At 38.3% G+C, this 25,840-nt stretch overlaps 1 protein-coding gene across 2 annotated transcripts; it reads right to left on the bottom strand.

Moving 5' to 3' along the window:
* Positions 1-25,839, bottom strand: PSMD10 (proteasome 26S subunit, non-ATPase 10). Of its 2 annotated transcripts, none has more exons than XM_007530518.3 (5): positions 25,597-25,839; positions 22,380-22,478; positions 20,402-20,548; positions 19,580-19,746; positions 1-754 (listed from the first exon to the last, which is right to left on the bottom strand). In XM_007530518.3, the coding sequence occupies exons 1-5, from the start codon at positions 25,708-25,710 to the stop codon at positions 601-603; spliced, it is 681 nt and encodes a 226-aa protein (XP_007530580.1). In that variant the 5' UTR covers positions 25,711-25,839; the 3' UTR covers positions 1-600. The 2 variants fall into 2 exon arrangements, with proteins under 2 accessions (XP_007530580.1, XP_007530581.1); XM_007530519.3 differs by having other exon boundaries at positions 19,659-19,746.
* Position 25,840: the final 1 nt, after the last annotated feature.

Genomic DNA, 25,840 nt, shown 5'->3' with positions numbered 1-25,840 from the left:
TACAAGTACATAGGCTGTATTTTTATTATTTTAAGAGTTTATGAATTTGAAACTTTGATAGCATGCTCTTCAACTTAAAATATGGTCCTCTCAAATACATTAATATTACTCTTATAACAAACATAAATGGTACAGGTGAAAAAGCACAAATGCCTGACACAGGTCTCCGAGTGAGCCTGAAAACCAAGTTAGGATGCATTTCAACTGTAAGGAGAAATATTCAGGAATATACCTACACAGGGGGCAGAACAATTGGCTTGGTGATAATGAGATGGCTTTTTGCCACAATGTGGGGTAAATAGGGTGCATGGGAGGGTACTGATAACTCACAACAGACACAGAATTACTCAGATCCAAAATTCAATATAAAATGACATACACCGATAGTAGAATAATCTCTACAATTATTCAATGTCTGGAAACAGGTTGTAATTTGACAATAATTACTTCAGAAAGAAGAACAATACTCAGTATGTTCACAAGACTTTGAAGGTGAGAGAAGGTCACTGTTTTTAATAATGTCCTATGCACAAGTACATTAGTTTCCAGAACACTGGAGACAATCACAAAACATACAAAGTACGAATAAATCCACGCTGGTTAGCCTTCCACCATTCTCTTGAGTATTAAGCCCAGACCACCTTTGGCCACTTGCAGCGGTGTCTTTTCTTCTTTATTCTCAATATAAATACTTGCACCTTGGGACACCAGCAGTTTTGCTTCTTCCACTCTCTCTTCATCACAGGCTAAGTGTCTGAAATGAAGGAACCACAAAGACCAAAGTTAAGTGATAATTATGATTTCCTGATAGGCATATGATTAGGTTAGATAATATTGGAAAGCTATTTTATCAAGAAAGTAAAATTAACCTGCATGGCAAAGACTGATTATGTATTAAAATCTCTCTTTGGCAATAACACGAGCCATTTAAATTTTAATTTTCTTCAATATTCTCCTGTTCCTTGTCATGTTTTGCAAAAAAGGAGAACTCAATCTGAACAGGGATAGCACCACTGCAGGTAAACAACAGAAACTAATCTAGATGTCCAAATCCTGTGAGACACAATGAACCCTCTTTAAAAAAATGAGTTCATGGTAGAAATAAAAGGCAGAACCAGTGGACTTGTCTAAGAACGAACTTAAAATATTAACTATAAGGATATTCCAAGACAGGTGAGTTCAAGACATGCAGGAACATAAGGAACCTTTCATTAAATAGAGTAAAGATTTGAAGAAGGGGGCCAGGTGGTAGCACAGTGGGTTAAGCGTACATGGCACGAAATACAAGGACGGGCCTAGGGATACTGGTTCAAGCCCTGGCTCACCACCTGCATGGGGTCGCTTCACGGGCAGTGAAGCAGATCTGCATGTGTCTATCTTTCTCTCTCCCTCTCCTCTTGATTTTTCAACAGCAATGGCAACAATAACAATGAAAATGTCAACAAAATGGGGACAAAATGGCCTCCGGGAGCAGTGGATTTGTAGTGCAGGCACCAAGCCCCAGCGATAATCCTGAAAGCAAAATAAACAAACAAAAATGATTTAAAGAAGATCTTCTATAGATACAGGACACATACAGCACATTGGATGAAATTCATGCTAAGCTGGAAAGATTAAGAAGTAAATTCAGGGTACCATGAGTGGTAGAGTTATCTTGTGGGCATAGAGCCCCCACAATAACCCTGGTGGCAAAAAGAAAAAAAAAAGAAGGAAGGAAAAAGAAAATAGATTCAATTATGCAGAAGAGAAACCATCAGGACTAGATGATACAATACAATCTCTCAAATGGAAAAAAGGGGGGGGATGCTATGGGAAAATGAGGCAATAAGAAATTTCAGCGTCAATAGAAAAACAAATACAGTGTACCAGGAATTTTGAGACGAGTAGAGAGAAGGGAGCAGAGGCTGCATTAAAAAAAAATAGTTGAAAGTTTTCCAAATCTTGGAAACAGCCAGAATATAAATGTTTAGGAAGTGGAGTGAACATTCTATTTCCTGAATCCAAAAATGATACACAGAAAGACACATCATCATAACACTATTAAAAAATCAAGGACAAAGAAAAATTTTGCAGGTTCCTATATAAAGGAAGAAAGAGACATATAAGGCAGCCCTGTCAGGTTTTCACCCTCTTTCTCAGCAGAAATTCTACAGGTTAGGAGAGGGATATGGAAGAACATACTCAAACTACCAGTCACAAATATTTTGTCATGCAAAATAATAATTCAAACATTGTAAAGAAATAAAGTACTTCTTAGGTGAACAAAGGTTAATGGGAGTTTTTCACCACTACACCCATCTTATCAGAATTGTTGAAAAAAGTTTCATAAGAAGAAACAAAGTCAACATCACCCTGATACCAAAAATGGGCAGAAAGGCAATAAGAAAGTTATAGACTAGTTCTAGACACTAGGCTGCAGATGATACCAAGACTCCACCCCAACTCCTCTGGTCAGATGATCTCACCAATGTGTCCTCGACCCTCGCATCTCCAGTGCGAGAGTCCACTAGGGAAAGATAGAAACAGGCTAGGGTTATGGATTGACCTGTCAACACCCATGCTCAGCAGAGAAGCAGCTACAGAAGCCAGAACTCCTATCATCTGCTCCCCATAAACAATCGTGATCCATATTCCCAATGGGGGAGAAGTGACAGGATGAAGATAAGAGGGCTCTGCACTCCAGCTCCATCAGCACCCAGAGAGAGAGAGAAGGAAAAGGAGAGGGGCATACGGAGGTAGCTATGATGTCATGAGTGTCTTAGAGGGAAAGAAAGGAGTGAATCAGAAAAAGAAGGGGCAACTATGTTTAAATGTGGACAGATAATTGTAGAGAAGATGGATGGCCTGCCCACGTCTAAAACTCTAGGGGAACAGTGGTGAATTGCAGTGGGGAGAATGAAGATTCAGAACTCTGGTAGTGGGAATAGTGTGGATTCAAACCCCTGTTGACATGTAATTCTGTAATATAAAAATATAAAAAAGAAAAAAAGAAAGGTATAGATTGATATCCCTGATAAGCATAGATGCTAAGATATTAAAAAATACTAACAAGTCAGATACAGCAATATATTAAAATGACTGTATATTATGACCAAGTGAGATTTATCCCAGGGATGCCAGGATGGGTCAACATATGAGAACTAGCAAAATTTATCCATTACATTAACACAATTAATATATAATACTCACAATTTTTCAATAGATACAGAGTAAACTTTTGATAAGAACAAGCTAGCACCACTTTATGATGAAAGCATTAAAAAATGGAATTGATGAAAAAATTCCTCAATCTTGTTGAGTTTATGTACAGCAAATCCAATCAAAATCATATTTCATGGGGAGACGCAGCAAGTGTTTGCTCTTACACCAGATCCAAGACAGGGTAACCATAAAACAAAAACGTGGGGGGAGTCTGGCGGTATTGCAGCGGGTTAAGCGCACGTGGCGCAAAGCACAAAAACTGGCTTAAGGATCCCACTTCGTGCCCCCGGCTCCCCACCTGCAGGGGAGTCACTTCACAAGTGGTGAAGCAGGTCTGCAGGTGTCCATCTTTCTCTCCCCCTCTCTAACTTCCCCTCCTCTCTCCATTTCTCTCTGTCCTAACAGTGACGACATCAATAACAACAACAATAATAACTACAACAATAAAACAACAAAGGCAACAAAAGGGAATAAATAAATATTTTTTTTAAAAATGTGGAACAGAGGTTCACAGAAGAAACTAAGAGAACCACCATGGAAAAACCATATATATGAAAAGGTAGTATCCAGCAAAATAGGTCACTTGGATAGTATACTACTTTGCCATGTGCATGACCTAAGTTTGAGCTCTGCCACTACCTCAGTGCTGTGGTTTCTGTTATTCTCAGAAAATTGAAAATAAACTAAAGGTCTAAGATATTAAAACAAAAAGAACAGGCAACATACAAGAAATTTACATACTGCATAAAAACGAACAGGCTTAGAGTGAAAGGTGTTCCAAGATAAAAATATAGAAAAAAGGGCAGAGACTGCTATTATCTTATCAAAAAATGGACTTTCACTAACAAAGTTATAAGGGACAGAGATGGATACTACATAATGATCAAAAAGCATCAGCCAAGCAAAGATATGTCATCAATGTATATACACAAATACAATGTGTGACCACATACATGAAACAGCAATACAACCATAGCAGGGGTTCTTAATATACCCATTGCCAAGAGACAGACCAAATAGACAAAACTAACCAAGACATAAAAGTAGTGGCCTTTAAAGGAAGCTAAAGATGAGGTGAACTTAATAGATATACATAGAAATTTCCACACAAATAAAGCAAATACACATTTGTCTCAAATGCATATGGGATATTTCAGGAATGAACATGTATTTGGACACAAAAGCAGTCTTAGTAAATATGTAAAGCTTGAAATTACAAGGGTCTTTACTTGCTTGCTTTTCTTTCTTTGTTTTTTATTCTTTTTTTGCCACCTGGATTATTGCTGGGTATGATGAATCCACAAGTTCCGGCATCCATTTAACTCACTTATTTGTTTCAAGAAATTATTATATTATATATAATATACTGTCATATACTATATAATATACTGTTTATTTTATTTTAGTGTGTGTGTATGAGAGACAGAGAGAGATAGAGATAGAGATTCCAGAGTACTGCTGAGCTCTGGCTTATGTTGGGGCTGGGTAGCAAATGTGGGACCTCAGAGCCTCAGGCATGAGAGTTTTTTTTTTTTTGCATAACTATTATTCTATGTCCCCACCCCTAGTAGCCATTTTTATAGGCACAGAGAGAAATCAAGAGGGAAGGGGAGATAGAGGAGAGATAAAGAAAGATACCTGCAGAATGGCTTCTTTACTTGTGAAGCTTCCCCCTTACAGGTGAGTATCAGGGATTTCTACCTGTGCCATTGTTAGTAGTAAAATGTGCATAATGCCAGTTGCAGGACCACTCAGTACACCTCTCTCTCTTTCAGAGCATGTGCATTTCAGTACTACAGGCTTTTTCTTTCTCTCTTTCTCCCTTTCTTCCTTTCTCCCTCCCTCCCTCCCTCCCTCCCTCCCTCCCTCCCTCCTTCCTTCCTTCCTTCCTTCCTTCCTTCCTTCCTTCCTTCCTTCCTTCCTTCCTTCCTTCCTTCTTTTCTCTTTTTCATTCAGACAATGACACCACTGCACCAGTGCTTCCTATGGTTCAATAGCACCACCCCTGTGGTGCCAGAGCTTGAACAAGATATGCAGCCTACATGGTGAGTTATTTTTCTGGGCTCCACAAGCTACTTTCCTGACTCAGTAATATAACGCTAGAAATTGACAACCGAAATAAAATGATAAAAATCACAAACATGTGAAGACTAAACAACATGCTTATGGATGACACTAGGATTTATGAACAAATCAAAGGTAATCACAAATTATCTGGTAAACAACAACAACAACAACAAAAACGAAGAGATAAGCTATCATACCCTATGGGACACAAAAGAGGTATTAAGAGAGTTCCCAGCAATGAAAGCCCACATTAACTAATAAAGACGTCAGATAAGCAAACAAAACATCTGAAGGAACTAGAAAAGAAACAGCAAAAAATACTCCAAAGTCAGAAGGTGGGAAATAATAAACACCAGAGCAAAGTAAATGGAATGGAAACCAAAAAGATGATACAAAAGGTCAATGAAGCCAAACATTTTTTCTTTGAAAGAATAAATAAACTCTCAATAGACTAAGAAAAAAAGTAGGGAAAGCCATAATAAAAAAGAATCAGGAGAAAGTCGGGCGGTAGCACAGTGGGTTAAGCACACATGGCACGAAGCTCTAGGACTGGTGTAAGGATCCCGGTTCAAGCCCCCTGCTCTCCACCTGCAGGGGAGGTCGCTTCACAGGCAGTGAAGCAGGTCTGCAAGTGTCTATCTTTCTCTCCCCCTCTCTGTCTTCCCCTCTTCTCTCCATTTCTCTCTGTCTTATCTAACAATGATGACACCAATAACAACAATAATAACTACAACGACAAAAAACAACAAGGGCAACAAAAAGGAAGATAAATATATAAATATATTTTAAAAAAAGAATCAGGAGGGAGTCCGGCGGTGGTGCAACAGGTTAAGCGCATGTGGTGCAAAGCTCAAGGACCGACGTAAGGATCCCAGTTCGAGCCCCCAGTTCCCCACCTTCAGGGGAGTCGCTTCACAGGTGGTGAAGCAGGTCTGTAGGTGTCTTTCACTACCTTTCTCTGTCTTCCCCTCCTTTCTATATTTCTCTCTGTCCTATCTAACAACAATGACATCAATAACCACAACAATATCTACAACAATAAAAAAACAACGGTAACAAAAGGAAAAATAAATAAATATAAAAAAGGAATCAGGAAATAAAGAAGTAGAAGTACAGGGGTCTGGGCAGTAGCACAGCAGGTTAAGTGCACATAGCGGCAAAGCACAATGATCGACATAAGGATAACGGTTCGATCCTCTGGCTCCCCACATGCAGCGGGGTCACTTCACAAGTGGTGAAACAGGTCTGCAGGTGTCTTATGTATCACTCCTCGATCGATTTCTCTCTATCCTAACCAACAACAACTATAACAACAATAACAATAACAACAAAGACAACAAAGTGGGAAAAATGACTGCTCTACAGGGCCAGTGGATTCATAGTACAAGCACCAAGCCCCAGCGATAACCCTGGAGGAAAAAACAAAGAAAGAAAAAAAGTACAACTGATATTTCAGTAATATAAAGGATCATAAGAAATCATGAACATCAGCATACAAATAAACTGAATAACTGAGAAGAAATGGACACATTTGCCAAAGCTTTCTAAGAACTAAGACTCATCATACACAAACTCTTCCAAAAATATCAAGGTGGCAGTACGGAACACTCCCAAATACATTACACGAGATCAATATCCCTTTGCTCATCAAAGTAGAAAAGTTCAGGGAAACTATAGGCAATATCCCTGTTGAACATTGATGTACAAATCCTCAATAAAATCTTAGCAAATCAAATCCAACCACACAATAATGGAATAATGTATCAACATCAAGCGATATTAACTCCCAGGGATGCAGGGATGGTTTAACACAAACAAGTCAATTGATATAATACTCCACATCTAGAAACAGAAAGACAGGGGAATTCCAGAACAGAGCTCCCGTGACCTAATAAAGGAAAGCTGGCTCTCTCTCAGGAAACTAATATTACAATAAAATAACTCAGTAAATTGTATCAGGGAACAGATGGGATTTCTGGTAAAGAGGGAAATAACACTATCTAAAAGTTTGTGATTGGGCATGGACAGCTGGAGCAGGAGGAGAGGACTCAAGGAGTAATGTGATACCATATTCACAATTGTTTCAAATCTATGTCACAGGCTGAAAGGACCCATTGCTCTAGACTTCTGTTTAGAGCTGTAGAAGCCACAGGCTCCAAGCAAAATCCAGGGAATAGTTCAGAGGAATTGGGGATGAAACACACTACACCTGTGGCATCTGGGAAGCTTATTCAACTCTAAGATGTTCCAGATGCCACAATGACCCTAGTGATTAGGGTCAGATTGTCCTACAGGTAAGAAAAGTGACTTTGACCTCACAGCAGAGTTCCTACTTCCAGGAATTTGTCTGAGAAGAGAAGGAGATCTGAGTTCTTCCTCTTAATGGATATGAGGTACCATAATACTGCATCACTTTTTCAAAGTTGCTCCCCTCCCTCCGCAGCTCACTGCAAAACAGAACCCAGCCACACCTATGGACAACAACAAAAATCAAAATAGAGGGGCCGAGTGGTGGGCACCTGGTTGAGTGCACATGTTATAATGCACAAAGATCCAGGTTCGAGCACTTGGTCCCCACCTGCAAGGGGAAAGCTTTGCAAGTGGTGAAGTAGGCCTGCAGGTATCTATCCTTCCTTCTCCCTATCTTCCCCTACCCTCCTGATTTTTGGCTGTCTCTATCCAATATATAAGGATAATAAATCATGACTTCAAAGATTCACTTGATAGGAAAAATGGAAAACTTAAAAACAGAGTTACAGGATATGATGGACACTTTGGATGCATTCCTGTCTTAAATAGCCAGTCAAGGAAGCAGACTTGCCATGTAGAAGAGAGAACTTCAGAAACAGAAGACAAAATGGCCATAGTCATTGACTTCAAAGTAGAAAGAGAAACAAGATTTAGGGAAAAAGAAGCAACTCTGAGAGACTGAAGACTGTCAGAAATAAAAGTATCAGAATTTTAGAGTTCTCAGAATGAGGGGAGAGAAAAAAGGGAACAGAAATCATATTCAAAGAAACAAGAGCAGAGCAATGACTTAAATCTGAGATATGGGATGTGGTAAGAATACAGATGACCAAGAAGCAGAGAGAACTTCCAAATTCCTAAACCCAAATAGACCTACAAATCACACTATAGTGAAACTATCAAGTCAAGGACAAAGAAAAAGAAAGCTTCCAAGGAAAAGAAGAACGTGACTAAGGCAGCACAGTCAGACTTGCACAGTGTGTGTGTGTGTGTGTGTGTGTGTGTGTGTGTGTGTGTGTGTGTGTGTGTGTGTGTGTGTGTGTGTGTGTGTTGCAGGAATCCTGGAGGCCAGGAGAGAGTGGAGTGTTGTATTCAAGGTTTTAAAAGACAATAATTGCCAAAACCAAACTTTACTCTGCAAGACTATCATTCACCTATGAAGCAGCAGTCAAAAACAGTACCAGACATATCAGAACTAAAGGAGTTGACCATCACCAGACCTATCATTCAAATATAAAGGAAGAATCAAACACAGTTCTATATATACAGCAACTAAAGTAGTTTGTCACTACAAGACCTGCCTTGCAAAAGTTAGTGAAAGGAGTGCCACAGAGAAGGAAACAAGGAACATTCAACTTTCCAAAATGTGATATACAGTAAAACAGAACCAGAAATACAAGTCATAAAAATATGGTACAACTTTAAAGTATGAAAAAGGAGGAGGAAATGGGTAGCAGATGTCTAGGAAAAGAATAGTGAAACAAAAAGAGGTTAAGATGGTCTTAGGTGTGTGTGTGTATCATATTTTAAAAATATTTTAACTTTATTTAATTTGATAGGACAGACAGAAACTGAGAGGGAAGGGGGATAGAGAGGGAAAGATTGAAAGACAGACACCCACAGCACCACTTCAACATTATTAAGCTTTCCCCCTGCAGGTGGGGACTGGGGGTTTGAAGCTGGGTCATTGTGCACTGTAACATGTACACTTAACCAGGTGTACCACCACTTGGCCCCATGTACAAAACTTTTTTTTTTACTTCTAGGGTTATTGCTGGGGTTTGGTGCCTGCACTACAAATCCACTGCTACTGGAGGCTATTTCTCCCCATTTTGTTGTCCTTGTTTATTATTGTTGTTGTTAGCACTGTTTTTATTGTTGCTGAATAGGACAGATAAATCAAGAGAGGAGGGGAAGACAGAGGGGGTAGAGAAAGACAGATACCTGCAGACCTGCTTCACCACTTGTGAAGTGACCCCTTGCAAGTGGGAGCCTGGGGCTCGAACCGGGATCCTTATGCCAGTCCTTGCGCTTTGCACCATGTGGGCTTAACCCGTTGCACTACTGCCTGACTCCTATACAATACTTTTATATATAACATATTTACATGTATGTAGTGCTCTATGTCTTGTTAAATGATGTCATATTCTCTCTAGTACTTTTAATCATTCTTATAATATTTTTCATTTAATTTAACCATATCATATACAATATCTTGAAGTTCTTTAATTTGGTGTTTGTGTTCAAGTACTCTTATTGTTATAATTTATATTTGTTACCAAATGACCTGAATTTCTTCAAGACAACTAATGTATGGTTTCAGTCAAATCTTCACTATAAAGAAATGAAACACATACATTCATTAAAAAATGCCAAACCATCACTAAGACTTTGTGAAAAATATGCTTGGGAGGAAGAGGGGAGGTCTGGGGTAGCGTGAGGGTACAGAAATGTGGTGGTGGGTACAGAACAGGACTATACACTTGTAATCTTATGGTCTTGTAAACCATTATAAAATAACTAGTAAATAAATTTTTAAAAAGAAAGAAGAAACACATGATTATATCAATATATCCGAAAAGGCATTCAACAAGACTCAATACCTGTTTATGATAAAACCCGTAATAGGAAACAGAAAGAATATTCTACACCACAATAAAGATGGTATATGAGAAATTCATGGTGCCACTTCTGGCAGGTGTGGCCACAGAGTAACGGGATTGGATTAGATGTCTCCCTCCCACAAAGCAACAAGTAAATATAACAATAGACTTCAACAGAACCCACCAACTATAGCTGAAACATTGTAGCCTTAGGTAGGTGCTAGCATGTGCACAGTTGGGATGAGAAAATTGTGTGAGATTAAAGCCAAATTTGGAAAATTAGAACTATGAGTGGCACAGCACAACACCATTTTGCCTTTATGAGCAGCAATCAGTGAAGGTAGCTCCCAGTGCCAGAGGAGAGAAAAAGGAGCCTACAACCTTTCAAGCTCTGATTCAGGGGTTTTAGCTTTCTGAATTTCAGGCAAGAACACATGAAAAACCAGGGAGCATTTGTGACTATAAGAAAGCCCAAACCTAGCCACCACCCCTCTATTGCAATATATATATAACAAAAGTCTAAAGATCATAACAATAGCACCATCTGCTGGCCAGCAATAACCAGCACAATAAATACATAAGACAACTAGTAAAACTAAGCAGGTAACCATGCCATATCAGATAGAAATGAAACAGAGGGACTCCAAGAAATTATAGATGTAGAGAAACTATCAGATAAAGATTATAGAAGGCTCATTATGAAGACTGACTCTACAAGAATCTAAGCATAATATGGAGAAACATAATCAAGAGTTGAAAGAACATTTCACTATATAATTAAACACAAAAGAGGAACTCAAAATAGACTTCTAAGAAACTACAAAGCTTGAAAGAAGAACTTCAATCAGAATTCACTAAGCAGTTAGGAAGCATGAAAGAAAAACAAGAGACAAAACTGCAGGGAGTGAAAGACACTGAGTGCAGTTCAAGCTCACGTAGAAGGCTTAGGAAATAGATTCACACAAGCAGAAGAAAGGATTTTCAATCTAGAAGATATAATTAGTCCACTCTTTAAATTTAAAGATGAGGGTGAGGAAAGGTTTAGAAAGAATGAAGTGACTCTGAAATTGCAGACTCCATCAAAACGTTTAATGTAAGAGTGATAAGAATGTCTGAGGATGAGGAAAGGGTCAAAGGACCAGAGACCATTTCCCGAAAAATTTTAGCTGAGAATTTTTCTCACTTAGACAATCCTCAATTACTAAGGCAATATCTAATTACTCAAGAGGCAGTACAGACACCAAGGTACATAAATGCAAAATGGCCTACACAAAGGCTATAAAACTATAAAACTACCAAAACTCAATGAGAAGGAAAAAAAATTTGCAGGCTTCTAGGGAAAGGAAAGAAGTTACATACAAATGTAGAGCAATCAAGTTTTCATCAGAGTTCTCGTCACAAATTCTAGAGGCAAGGAAAGAGTGGAATGACCTATTCAAAGTACTAAAAGAGATGGAATTCAAGCCATAAATATTATATCCTGTAAAATTATCCTTCAAATATGAGGAGAAAAAAAAAAGGTCTTCTTAAATATCCAAGCCCTAAAGGAATTTGCCACAATCAACCCCACCTAACAAGAATTACTGAACAGAACCCCACAAGGAAGGAGGAAGCAAAAGAATACAGTTCTGAGTGAGGTAAACAGCAGTAAAGTAGAACTAAAAACACAATAAAAATAGGAAAGAACAACAAAGCAGAAAAGGGGAGGGAATTAAAGGACAAAGCAATTCTAGCAAATGTTTGCTAATCAAGATCAAAATAAAAAGAATTTTTAGATAGATAATGCTAGTTGTTAAACTGATAACAACAAAACAAGGAAGAGATTCACAGACAGTATAGTGAGGAAATTACCATAGAAACTCATCCACACAAAAGGAAAGATAGAAACAAATGGGCAAAGACTCAATAATTTAAAACAAACTCAAAGTAAAAATTAGAATGGACATAAGTAAACCATATATATCAATAATCACACTAAATGTGAATGGCCTAAATTCACCAGTCTAAAGACTCACTGTAACTAAATGGATTGAACAACATGATGCATCCATTAAATGTCTTCAAAAAAACACATCCAAAGAAAAGATAAAAGGAAACTTAATGTAAGAGGCTGCAGCAAGATACTCCAAACTAACAACTCAGAGAAAAAGGCAGGGACAGCTACTCTTTCTGTTCTCTAATAGACTTTCAGGTAAAGAAAGTAAGCAGAGACAGAGAGGGACATTAAATAATGGCCTAAGGATTAATCCAGCAAGAAGATATAACCATTATAAATATATATGCCTTAAATTCAGGTGCACCCAAATATATAAAACAAATAACAGAACTTAAGGGGAGACAGTGACAGCAACACAATAATAGTTGGATATTTTTAATATGTCGTCCACAGCAAGAGATAGAACATCTGGGGAGTCGGGCGGTAGCACAGTGGGTTAAGCGCATGTGGTGCAAAGCGCAAGGGCCGGTGTAAGGATCTGGGTTCAAGCCCCCACCTCCCCACCTGCAGGGGAGTCGCTTCACAGGTGGTGAAGCAGGTCTACAGGTGTCTATCTTTCTCTCCCCCTCTCTTGTCTTCCACTCTTCTCTCCATTTCTCTCTGTCCTATCCAACACAACATCAATAACAACAACAATAACTACAACAAAAAAGGGCAACAAAAGGGAATAAATAAATATTTAAAAAAGAGAACATCTAGACAAAAAAATCAATAGGGAAATAGTGATCTTAAATGAAGCCACAGATGAAATGGACCTAACAGATATTTATAAAACTTTCCATCCCAAGAGAAATGGATATACATTCTTCTCAAGTACACAAGAACTTTCGCATGTATTGACCACATGCTGGGCCACAAAGACAACCTAAACAAATATGTAAATATTAAAATGATCAAATGTGTGTTCTTGTACCATGAAGACATGAAACCAGAAATTAACCAAAAAAGGAAAATAAATTGCCCAAAGTCTGGAGACTAAATGACATGCTTCTGAAAAACACATTGGTCATTGACGATATCAAAAAAAGAAATTAGGAATTACCTCAATACTAATGAAAATGAAGAAACCAGCTATCAGACCCTATGTAATGCAGCAAAAGCAGTCCTGAGAGGGAAGTTCATAACAATAAAGGCCCACATTAATAAAAAGGAGAAATCAAGTAGTAAACCACTTAACAACCCAACTGAGTCAACTAGAAGTGGAGCAACAAAGAGACCCAACAGTAAGCAGGAGACAGGAAATAGTTAAAATCAGAGCAGAAATCAGTGAAATAGAAAACAAAAAAAGACCCTTAGGAAGATTAAAGAAACCAAGAACTAGTTCTCTGAAAGGATAAATAAAATAAACCACTAACTATACTCACTAAGGAGGGAGGGAGGGAGAGAGAGAGAGAGAGCTATAGCAAAATCACTCAGAAACAAGAGGGGAGATATTGCAACGGATGAGGTAGAGATACAAAAGATAACGTAAGTCTATTATGGATAACTATGGATAGTAAAGAACAGTAATCAAAATGCTTGCCAAGAACAAAAGCCTGGTCCAGATGGCTATACTAACGAATTTTATAAAACATTCAAAGAAGAACTAACATCCATCCTTCTCAAAATCTTACAGAAAACAGAAGAAGAGGGAACACTCCTAAAAACATTCTATGAGGCTAACATCACCCTGATCCCCAAAGCAGGAAAGGACTCCACCAAAAATGAAAACTGTAGACCTGTATCCCTGATGAACACCGATACAAAGGTCCTCAACAAATTCTTGGCCAATCAAATCCAACAACACATTAAGAGAATAACCCACCAAGACCAAGTGGGATTCATTCCTGGAAAACAGGGATGGTTCAACATCCTCAAGTCAATTAATGTAATCCACTTTATCAACAAAAAGAAAGATAAAAATCGCATGATTTTATCAATTGTCAATGCAGAAAAAAGCAAGAGACTGGCTCACTTAATAATGGCCTTTTTAGTCAAGATCAGACAGCTCCATCATCTGGGGCCCTAGTCAGGGAATCGTTGGATTCCCACACAAATATGATGGGACCTAGACCTATAATGGATTCCTCTCTCCAACATCAATGGTCACTTCCATCAGGAACGTCATCATAAGTACTCTTGCTGGACTTCATAGGACCTTGCCCTTGCCATAAAGTAGCAAGGTAGTGACTGGCCCAGTCTCCGAAGGAAGGCTGGGTCCTCCTGCCCTGCAACTCGATGGAGACTAGTTCCGAAATGAGTACAACCTGCAATGTTCCCAGCTGTGGTCATTGTTGGTATGCATGAGACCCCTTCTGTTTCATTTGGTTTAAATCCCCCCTGCTTAACACTATTCTATTTACATAACCACTTCATTCTATTTACATAACCACTGTTAACAAGTTCCACCCTCCCTCCAGGGCATTTGTGGTTCAGTGATAGGATTCTCGCCTAATCTGCCCCCTCTTTGTCACACTCTGATTTTCACCAGTCACTTTTCTCTCCACCCTCTCTATGTCATATCCTGTTTCCACCTTACTTGGCAAGTATATATAAAGACAGCATTGTGAGTTTTACAGTACTGTACTTTGAGTTTAACTTAGCTCGTCTTAGATTGTGCTGCGTCCTGCTTGAATAAAGAGACACTGCCTACAGCTCAACCATGAGTCCCTGGTCGTCTGTTACCCGCCCGTGAAGCCAGCCCGGCGAAAACAACATAACCCTTCGAAAACAACAGCCATGAACTGCGAGTTAGATCAACAGGACTTAGAGGTTACACAGACTCATATACACCTGCTCTGGATCAGGTGGATGAGGTAAACAGTTAATTTTACTCATAGATTTTTTTCAAGAATGGGAGGTATACTCTGCCCTAATTTAATCTTCTAGCCCTTTTCTCTACTTTGACACCATTTTCTCAAATCCATGTTAGCTATCAAACTCAAGCAAAAAAAAAAAAAAAAACATGACAGTTGTGGGCCCTTGAAATATGCCTAAAATGGACTTCCTAACTTCCTTCCACAGTAAGATCCCTAATCTCATCTGCTCTGTTCCTACTTTTTGGTTCCACTCCCAGGGTAGAGTTCTCATAGAATCTTAGAGGCAGTTTAGCTATCCCTTCTTCCTCTTCTCCTTCCTCCTCCTCTTCCTCCTTTTTTTTTTTTGCATGTTCGTATGTTTCAATTAAAAAGCTTTCTCGGGGCTGGGTGGTGGCACACGTGGTTGAGAGTACATGTTACAGTGTGCAAAGACCTGGGTTTGAGCCCCTAGTCCCCACCCACAGAGGGAAAGCTTCACAAGTGGTAATGCAGGGCTCCAGGTGTCTCTCTATCTCTATCCTTCTCTATCTCCCCCTTTTCTCTTGACTTCTGGCTGTCTCTATCCAATAAATAAATATAGATTAAAAAAGCTTTCTCAAAACCAAACTGGGAAGACTGTATCTTACTTTGTACTAAAAAGGAGATTCAGAATTTCTAGTTGCAAGTAGTCACCATTCAATAAATTATAGGCCAAATAAATATTATGCCTTTAGGTCATACACATAAATCAATTCCAGTTGTTTCTGAATTAAATGAAAAAACAATAACATCAGCTCTCAACCCAAACCAGCAACATGCTGAGAACAATGCCCTACAGTAAAATCTAGATGAACATTTAACTAATTTTGGGACAAGGACAAACTTTCTTGTCACAAGAGAAGGTTAGTTTGACTTCATAAGACTTGAAAACACTGATTGATTGATTGATTTGTTAAATCTTGAACACCACCAAAAGGACTGGGAAGAATATATTTTCAACAGGCATGACATACCAAGGTACATATCAAGGGTATATTTGAAAATCAGTAAAAATTAATTGCCACAAAAGAAAGTAGAAAGGGACATAAAGTTAAATTTTAGAGAGGGATAGCAATGAAGTCATAGGCATTAGAAAATGTTTAACTAGGGCTGTGGAGATACTGCAGCCTGGTGAGGACTAATTTGCATGCCCGAGGCTCTAGAGGCCACACGCTCAGTCCATGCCATCACCTATGCCAATGTTGAACAGTGTTCTGATCCTGTCATCCTCCTTTCTCACACTCATTTTTAATGGTATTTAATGATAAACTGTACAAGTATGAAATACTACTTTCCTATAACAAAAGGATAAGTAAATGATAGGTACTCTAAAATGCTATGAGTCAGGAACAATGATCTAATTTCTCTAGAAGGAATTCTGCAATAAGTACCAGTCGTCTTTAAGATGTGTGTAACTATCAATCTTTGTTCAAAGAAACAGAAACACAAATAAGTGACGGCTGTCCTGCGTTCATGGATCAGATTAAAAAAAAAGTCAAAAATGACCATTCTGCTTAAAGCGATTTATAGGTTCCAAATGACAAACAAAACAAACAAACAAACAAAACCCCGAAAAGCATTCATCAAGATAACTGAACAAGCAGCCCAACAATTTGTGTGGAACTACAAAATGCCACATATAGCAATTCTGAGAGAAAAGGGGGAAAAAATAGAGGTCTCACATTTCCCAATTTCCATTTATACTGTAAAGCAATAGTAATTAAAACAGTGTGGCATTGGAACAAAAATGGGCACTCAGGCCAGTGGAGCAGAATAAAGAACACAGAAATAAATTCATATATATGTGGAAACCTAATATATGACAAAGGAGTCAAAACCATTCAGTGGGAGAAAAGAAAGGCTCTTTTTTAATTAAAAAATTTAATCATCTTTATTTGTTTTTGTTGGATAGAGATAGCCAGAAATCAAGGAGGGAGAGATAGAGGAGAGAGAAAGAGAGACCCCTGCAACACTACTCCACCACTTGTGAAGCTTTTTCCCTCCAGGTGGGGACTAGGGGCTTGAAATTGGGTCCTTGCACACTGTAACATGTGCACTCAACCAGGTGCGCCATCACCTGGCCCCTAAGAAAAGCTCTTTAGCAAATAATGTTTGGAAAATTAGCCAGTCATACGTAGAAAAAGGAAATGAGATAATTACTTAATGCTATACACCCAAATTTACCCCAAATGGATTAAAATCTGGGATATTAGTCCAGAAGCTGTAAAATAGATAAAAGAAAATATAGTCAAAATATTTAAGGACCTTAACCTCAACAATGTTATGTGTAGACTCAACCTCATGGATAAGGGAATATTAAAGAAAGAATAAATAAATGAAACTACATCAGATTTTAAAACTTTTACATAAAAAAATAAAATTCCAGGAGAATGAAAATGCAACCTAGTAATTGAGAGAAGATATTTCTACATCACACATCTCACTAGGGATTGATATAGCAAAATCAGAAAGAAATCATACAATTCAACAACAAAAAGTAAGTGGCTCTCTAAAAAAAAGTGGGCAAAGATCAGAACAGATCATCCTCTAAGAAGACATTTGGACAGCCCATAGACATATTAAAATACTCCCATGTCACATATCCTAGAGAAATACAGATGAAAACCATAATGAGATACCAGCTCACAACTGTGAAAATGGTCTACATAATAAAACAGGAAACCACAAGTGCTGGCAAGAATATACAATAAAGGGAAACTCTGGTATGCTGTTGGTGGTAATGCAAACTGATGCAGCCTCTATGGAAAATAGCATAGAGAGTGCTTAAAATATGAAAATGGGGGCCAGGTGGTCATGCACCTGGTTGAGTGCACGTTACAATGTGTAAGGACCCAGGTTTGGGCCCCGGGTCCCCACCTGCAGGGGGAAAGGTTCACAAGTGGTGAATCAGGGCTGTAGGTGTCTCTCTGTCTCTCCCCATCTTCCGCTTCACTCTCAATTTCTGGCTGTCTCTACCATACAATAAGCAAATAAAAATAATAAAAAAATGAAAATGGATGTACCTTGTGATCCAGCAATACTACTCCTAGGCATAAAAACACTAATTAGAAGAGCTATATACACCCCTGTGTTGATAGTTGCACTATTCACAATAGTTAAAATATGGAAGCAACCTAAATGCCCAAGGACAGAATGTCTGGAAAAAGTTATGGAATATATATTTCCCTCAGTGGAATAATACTTCTGAGATTAAAAAAAATACTAGATTGGAAGTCAGGCAGTAGTGCAGCGGGTTAAGCGCAGGTGGTACAAAGTGCAAGGACCAGCGGTTCGAGCCTCTGGCTCCCCACCTGCAGGGGAATTGCTTCACAGGTGGTGAAGCAGGTCTGCAGGTGTCTATCTTTCTCTCCCCCTCTCTGTCTTCCCCTCCTCTCTCTATTTCTCTGTCCTATCCAACAACAAAGATATCAATGACAACAACAATAATAACTACAACAATAAAACAACAAGGGCAACAAAAAAGGGAATAAATAAATAAATATTAGAAAAAAAGAAAAAAATACTAGATTGTCTCTTTGGACACAATGGATGGAACTGAAGTTGGTTATGCTTCAAATGAAAACTAACAGATGGTTTTGCTCATATGTGGAATATAATTAAAACTAAGCAAATGCACTTTTAGAAAACAGCAACCAAACTATCTTGGACTTTATGGCAATTGTGTGTATACTGGGGGTGGTGGGGAGGGGCAAAGGACTTTTGGTGTTGTGCACAGTGGTGGTGCACAGTGGTGTACACACACCGTGCACAAGTATCAAACTATACCCCTGAAATGTTATCATCCTATAAACTACTGTTAAATCACTAATATTAATTTTAACAAAACTAATAGCCTCAAATTGAGGGGAAAAAGAGGAATGTATTTAGTACTGAAGATACGGTTCACTGGGTGGGGCAAGGGCCCCACCATGCATGAGGCTCTTGGTTGAGGGCAGGCACCAAATTTGGAAGTTCTATGATACCAGAGGAAACTCCAGTGAACCTCTCTGTCTCTCTCTCTGGATGGAGAAAATATGGCCTGTAGCAATGAAATGGTGTATGTGTTTAGGCCCAAGCTTAAAATGAATATAGATACTCACTGACCTCATAATTCTACGTCTAGGAATCTTTACAAAGGAGATAAATGGAGATATAGCCAAAGATTCTGTACAAAGCTGGTTAATGTAGCATTATTTATATCAGTGGAAAACATAATATAAATTAAATACATAGAAATAGAAGAATGATTAAATTATGGTATAGCCATAAAATAGAAATATGTAAGTGTATGTGAAAATAATTATATATATATGGACAGAGAGGGGAGCCATTTAAATATATGGAAAAACACTGGAAAACACAATACGCTATAAAGTAAAATGAACAAGACAAAACTACATACACATTTGACACTGGTTTTGCAAAAACAGTAAATTATGTGCATTTGCAAACAAAAGAACAGGAGGAAATACTTTAAAATGTAATTGGTATGTATTTCTGGGTGGCAAGATGATAGGTTAAATTTCTGCATACTTTCACATTTCTTTGTCACAAACAAGTATTACATTTATAAATAAAAGAAAATACTGTGTAAGAATTAGTGCAGTGAATGTTAGCCAGAACAGAAATGACTGCTACTTGTCACTTACAGAGGAGTGTTACCCTCAGTGTCTTGGATATTTGTGGATGCTTTGTAGTACAGAAGGATATGAATCATCTTCAAGTTACCCTTGGATGAGGCCCGGTGCATTGCTGTAGCTTCATAATGGTCCTTAGCATCTGGGTTAGCCCCTCCTTCCAGTAACATGACAGCAATCTAGAAAGACAGGAAATTTCTTAAAAAGCAAGATTTGCATTTTGGAAAAAAAAAAAGCTAGTAGGTCTATTTTAGGTATATTTCAAGGGGCCCATGACTTTACTAATTTTTGCCTGAGAGTGACAGCCGAAGACCCCAAATTTCATCCTCTATAGTCTTGCTTTTAGATTCCTGATTATTAAACAATTCGTTCTGCTTTACATCTTAATGCTTTTTCAGCCACCAAGTTCCAGATACTACCATGATGCCAACAGGACTTCCCCGGACAGAGGACCTCACCAATGAACAGTGGACCCCCCACCTCTACAGAGCTCTGCCCCACTAAGGAAAGATAGGGACAGGCTGGGAGTATAGATCGACCTGCCAATGCCCATGTTCAGCAGGGAAGCAACTACAGAAGCCAGACCTTCCACCTTCTACACCCCATAATGATCCTGGGTCCATGCTCCCAGAGGGATAAAGAATAGGAAAGCTATCAGGGGAGGGGATGGGATATAGAACTCTGGTGGTAGGAACTGTGTGGAAGTGTAATAACCCTTCTTATTCTATGGTCTTGTTGATATTTTCATTTTATATTTAAAAAAGTGAGGTCTACTATATACTTTTATATATAGGTTCAGAATTCAAAATAAGTAGTCTTGGAATAAAACTCTACCTCATGCCTGTTTTTAGAAGCTGCATAATGTAGGGGAGTGCAACCATTCTGATTGACAGCATTCACTTGAGCTCCTTTTCCAAGAAGGGCTTTTACAATTTCATCCCGGCCAGCCGAAGCTGCAATATGAAGAGGAGACCAACCTGCCTGCAAGAGAGATGGCAGTACAAAAAGCACAGATAAGACACAGAGATTACAATCAACATTTAGGCAGGGTTCACAAAGAGCTATGTGAAGAGGAAGGTCTGGATGAGGGGCTTTTAGGTCCTGGTACATGATCATAGAAAAGGATGTAAGGGGAGTTGGGCGTTAGCGCAGCGGGTTAAGTGCAGATGGCATAAAGCACAAGAACCGGCCTAAGGATCCCGTTTCCAGCCCCCGCCTCCCCTCCTGCAGGGGAGTCACCTCACAGGTGGTGAAGCAGGTCTCCCTCTCTGCCTTCCCCTCCTCTTTCCATTTTCTCTCTGTCCTATCCAACAACAAGGACATCAATAACAACAACAAAATAACAAGGGCAACAAAAAGGAATAAATAAATAAATAAATATTTTTTAAAAAGAAAAAGATATAAGGTGGTCTAGGAGGTGCCACAGTGGATAAAGCATTGGACTCTCAAGCATGAGGGGATCTCAAGCTGAGTTCGATCCCTGGCAGCACATTACCAGAAAAAGAACCACATGTCTGGTTCTTTCTCTTTCTCTCTCTTCCTATCCCTCTCATTGATAAATAAATAAAATATTTTACAAAAGAAAGAAAAGGATGTAAGTTGGAGGTGAGAGTGTTTTGTAGACACCTATCATGGTGAGACATGACACTGTACAAGTGTGTCAACAACTAGACTGTAAACCATTAAGTACCCCATAAAATGATAAAAAAAAAATCCTTTCTCCATTATTAATCATGGCAGAAGAGTCTGAAACTATATACAGAGGTAATATTATATGTCTAATTCTAATACACTTTTTAAAAAAAATGTTTATTATTGGATAGAAACATGAGAGAATTTGAGAGGGGAGAGGGTGATACAGAGGGAAAGAAGCAGAGACACCTGCAGCCCTGCTTTACCACTTGTGAAGTCTTGCCCCTGCAGGTGGGGACCAGGGGCTTAAACCCCAGTCCTTGCGCACTAGTACATGTGGTTAATCAGGCAAGCCACTACCTAGCTCCCCAATATGTTTTCTACTAGAAATCATCGGATATAAAGTTCTGAGTTTCATTTTCCATTTATTAGGTTGTGATAATTTTTCTGTCATTCTTTGGAATCATAACTTTTTATATAATTTTATGATATGGTAATCTCTACTATACTTATCCATCTCTCCATTAAATTATCTTTATTTTTTTAAAAAAAATTATTATCTTTATTTATTGGATAGAGACTATCAGAAATCGAGAGGGGAGAGGATGGTAGAGAGGGAGAAGGACAGAGAGACACCTGCAGCCCTCATGAAACTTACCCCCCTGCAGGTAGGGACCAGGGGCTCAAACCTGGGTCCTTGAGCACTGCAATATGCACACTCAACCAGGTACGCCACCACCCGGCCCTAAATTATCTTTATTTATTTGCTATTATATATAATACAAAGGAACCTTTGCCTCTTTAATTATTTTCATCTGTATGCTTTTACTAGACTTAACCTAATAAAGTCAATACCATTACAATAAATTTAAATATAACAACAATAAAAAATATCTAGGCCCCAAAACCCAACATAATAAAAAAAGATTTGTAATCTTGTAGGGATCCCTGCAGTAGGACCTGATCACAATGTTCACCTTGAACTGTAGAATATGACTGGTATAATTAACATCCCAAAACAGTACAAGCACTCTTTCTTTGTGCTTGTTGACTGAAACCATACTTCCTAGTCAGAAGGGTTACAGTTTTGTCTGTGATATTAATAATTATGCTTCAGTAAACACCAACCTGCTGTCTAAAGATAACTGGGAATTTATCATTTTTTTCTCCTACTACTCACATCATCTTTATCATTCACTGGCACTCCAAGTTGCAGCAAGAACTCAACAATTTCTGTATGTCCAGCTGAGCATGCCCAATGTAGTGCAGTTCTGCTGTCCTAGAAGGGGGAAAAAAGACAGTAAAACTAATATTATTAGAGAGAAACAGAAGAACTAAGGCAAGAAAGCAAAATAATAATAATAACAATACTGGGGGAAGTAAATCATTAGTTTGGAAACAAGAATGGAGTGCACTAGGGTAGGTTAACTTACAACCTTATAACTAGAAATAAGAGAGACAAAGGTGGCCTGGGGAGACAGCATAATGGTTATGCAAAATGTGTTGATGGTGCTTGAGGCTCAGCAGTTCCAGGCACAATCATCAGCACTACCATAAACCAGAGCTGAGCACTGCTGGGATCTCTATCTTTATCATTCAAATAAATAATAAATAAAATATTTTTTAAAGGAAGGAGAGAGTATGATCAAAAAGCTACAAAAAATGGGAATCGATGGAAAATTCCTCAAGATAGTGGAGTCCATATATAGCAAACCTACAGCCAACATCACACTCAAAAGTGAAAAACTGGAAGCATTTCCCCTTAGATCAGGTACTAGACAGGGCTGTCCACTATCACTAATAGTATTCAACATAGTGTTGGAAGTTCTTACCAAGGAATTAAAGGATACAGATTGGAAGAAAAGAAGTCAAACTCTCACTATTTGCAGATGATGTGACAGTATACACCGAAAAACCTAAAGAATCCAGCAGGAAGCTTTTAGAAATTATCAGACAACATATTAAGTTGTCAGGCTACAAAACTAACATACAAAAGTCAGTGGCATTCCTTAATGCAAACACTAAGTTGGAAGAAGAAGAAATCCAGAAACAAAGAAACAAACAAAAGCAAAGAAACTCCTCACAGAATAGGAGATCTTTATATGCCATACATCAGAAAAGAGACTAATAACCAAAATATATAAAGAGCTGATCAAACTCATCCAAAAAAAAAAAAAAAGGCCACATCTGGGTGGGGGTGGGGAGGATTCAGGTCCTGGAACACTATGTAGAGGACCCAGTGGGGGTTGTATTGTTATGTGGAAAACTGGGAAATGTTATGCATGTACAACTTTACTGTTTACTATAAAACATTAATCCACCAATAAAGAAATAAAAAAATAAAAAATAATAAAAGAGAGAGAGAGAGACTAAGGTTTAGTAGTATGGTGAGAATATATTGATGGGTAGAATATAACCTTGACCACAGAGAGCAAGGCAATTACTTCAATGTTGTGACAGAAACTGAGGTTTGGCAATTTACATAATTTATGTACCTTTTTGACATACTCTGTGCTAGGAGTTCTGCATGCATCAATTATTTTAATCCCCATGATGTTATATAGTAGGTGTCACCCCCCCCCCATTTTACTGATAAGGACATTGAAACTCCTCAGGATAAATAATTCGTCCACGGTCACATAGCTAGTAAATGTTGAAGCTAGAACAAAATCCAGTTTTTCTGATTCTGACATTTCTAGGTGCTTTGGAAAGAACAAATGAACTTTATGGGTAAGAAATTAAAAAAAAACACAACTACTTAAGATCACCTAAAACTACTTTAAAATAATCAATTAAGATGAGTTAGTCATATTTCTCAAAGATTTCTTTTTTCAGTAACTGATATATAAATATTCCTCAGACCTATGTATAAGAAAATTGTATATACAATCTTATTACAAAAACTTCCAAACACTTAAAAATAAAAGGACTATAACAGAAAATCACATTTCCATTGCCTAGGTTTAGCACATATTTTCTTCATGTTTTTCTGCTGCTGAGGTTTAAAAAACAACAACAAAAAAAATTATAAATATCAAGATATATCATCCCTAAATATTTCAGTATCTAGAAAAAAGAAGGTTGAACATATAGTTTTCTGTTTTAGTACATTAGTTTGTATGACTAAGACCCTGGAGGTCCCAGGCTCAGTCCCCATCACCACCATCATACGCTTTGATCTGCTATAAAAATAAAGGAATAACTCATTCAAACAACTGGAAAAATAAAAATACTTTCTTACATAGTAATGAAGTTACTGTTAAACCTATTAAAATAAATATTTCCTTTGTAACATTTAACACTAGTCTGTATTCAGATTTCCCCAACCATCTTCCAGATGTCTGTCTACAGGTGGCTTATTACAATCAGGATCCATACAAGATTCACAGTTGTATTTTGTTGTTGATTTCTTAAATCTCTTGATTTGAATTGTTTCTCCATTTTTATGCCATCGACATGAAAAATGGTTAGAAGTATCATTAAATTAATATCATTACATTAAATGTAGTGAATGTCATTAGACCATAATGACTAGGTAAAGGTAAAAGCCATTTTTCAGGTTGCACAACAAAGGAAAGTTGCAGAAAAAAAAAATAATCTTACTGACTTCTAGTTCTACAAAATGGAAACTTATCCAGTATGTGACAACCATCTTGCTAGAACTCAGCAGGGTTCTTATCAAAGTGGAAGCAATCTACAAAATACTTGTTTACTGAGTATACCTTGTATCATTATGAAAATGTGCAAGAAGGCATTCTTAATGGTCATTACTTTTGTTTCAGCTTTGTCTAGGCCTTTTCTTCCTCCAGGAAGAAAGCCCAGTCATCCTTCAATGATTTAACCAACCTTCTCTCCTTGTTTACCTTTTCAATAAAACAATAGTCAGCTCTTTGAAGAGAAATTAGCTGAATTCCACCTTTTATATGTTCTCAAAGCAACATATACACTTCTCTCCAGAATATGCACCGCAATTTGTCATTAGACATATGTTTTTGTTATTAGTTTATTAACGTCTGTTGCTTCCACTTGACTGTCCCAAGCAAATTGCCCAGCACAGAGGGGACGTTGCATTACACTTGCGTCACTGAACAGAATAATCACCAGTAAGAAGCACATTAAAAATGCACTCATGCTTTAGACTCTGAAGATATCTCAAAGACTGGACATTTACATTCAAATATTCAAGATTCAAATCCTATTCTAAAAAAATTTATTTGAGGTCTGCAGGACTGGCTTGCGCCATCAGATTGTGAATCCTGAATCGACCCCCTGGGTAAAGAGGAGGCGCAGGGGCTGGAATTGGGCCCGCACGGAGCTGGCCTCAGCTTGGCCGGGCAGCCACGTAGGACGTTGAGTCCACCATCACCAGTAACAGAGAGGCCTCGGCGCTGCTTTACCTGGTCGATTCTAGTAGCTAGGGATTTATCGGCCAGAATTCTCTCCTTCAGCTCCTCCAGATTCCCGGTGTAGGCCAGGTTACAAATCATTAGGTTGGATACACACCCCTCCATTTCGCTTCCCCAGGATCTCAGAGAAGCACGACCCACGTTGGCCTCACGTCTCTGACTGCAACTGCCAATCAAAAGAATTGCTAGAGCTCCACCAATCAGTAATAGCCCTTGTTTCTTCAGTTTTATCCCA

Source organism: Erinaceus europaeus, chromosome X (assembly GCF_950295315.1).
Source record: "Erinaceus europaeus chromosome X, mEriEur2.1, whole genome shotgun sequence".
In the NCBI taxonomy this organism is placed as follows: Eukaryota; Metazoa; Chordata; class Mammalia; order Eulipotyphla; family Erinaceidae; genus Erinaceus; species Erinaceus europaeus.
The sequence above is the reverse complement of the archived record's forward strand: the minus strand, read 5'-3'. Positions and strand labels throughout refer to the sequence as shown.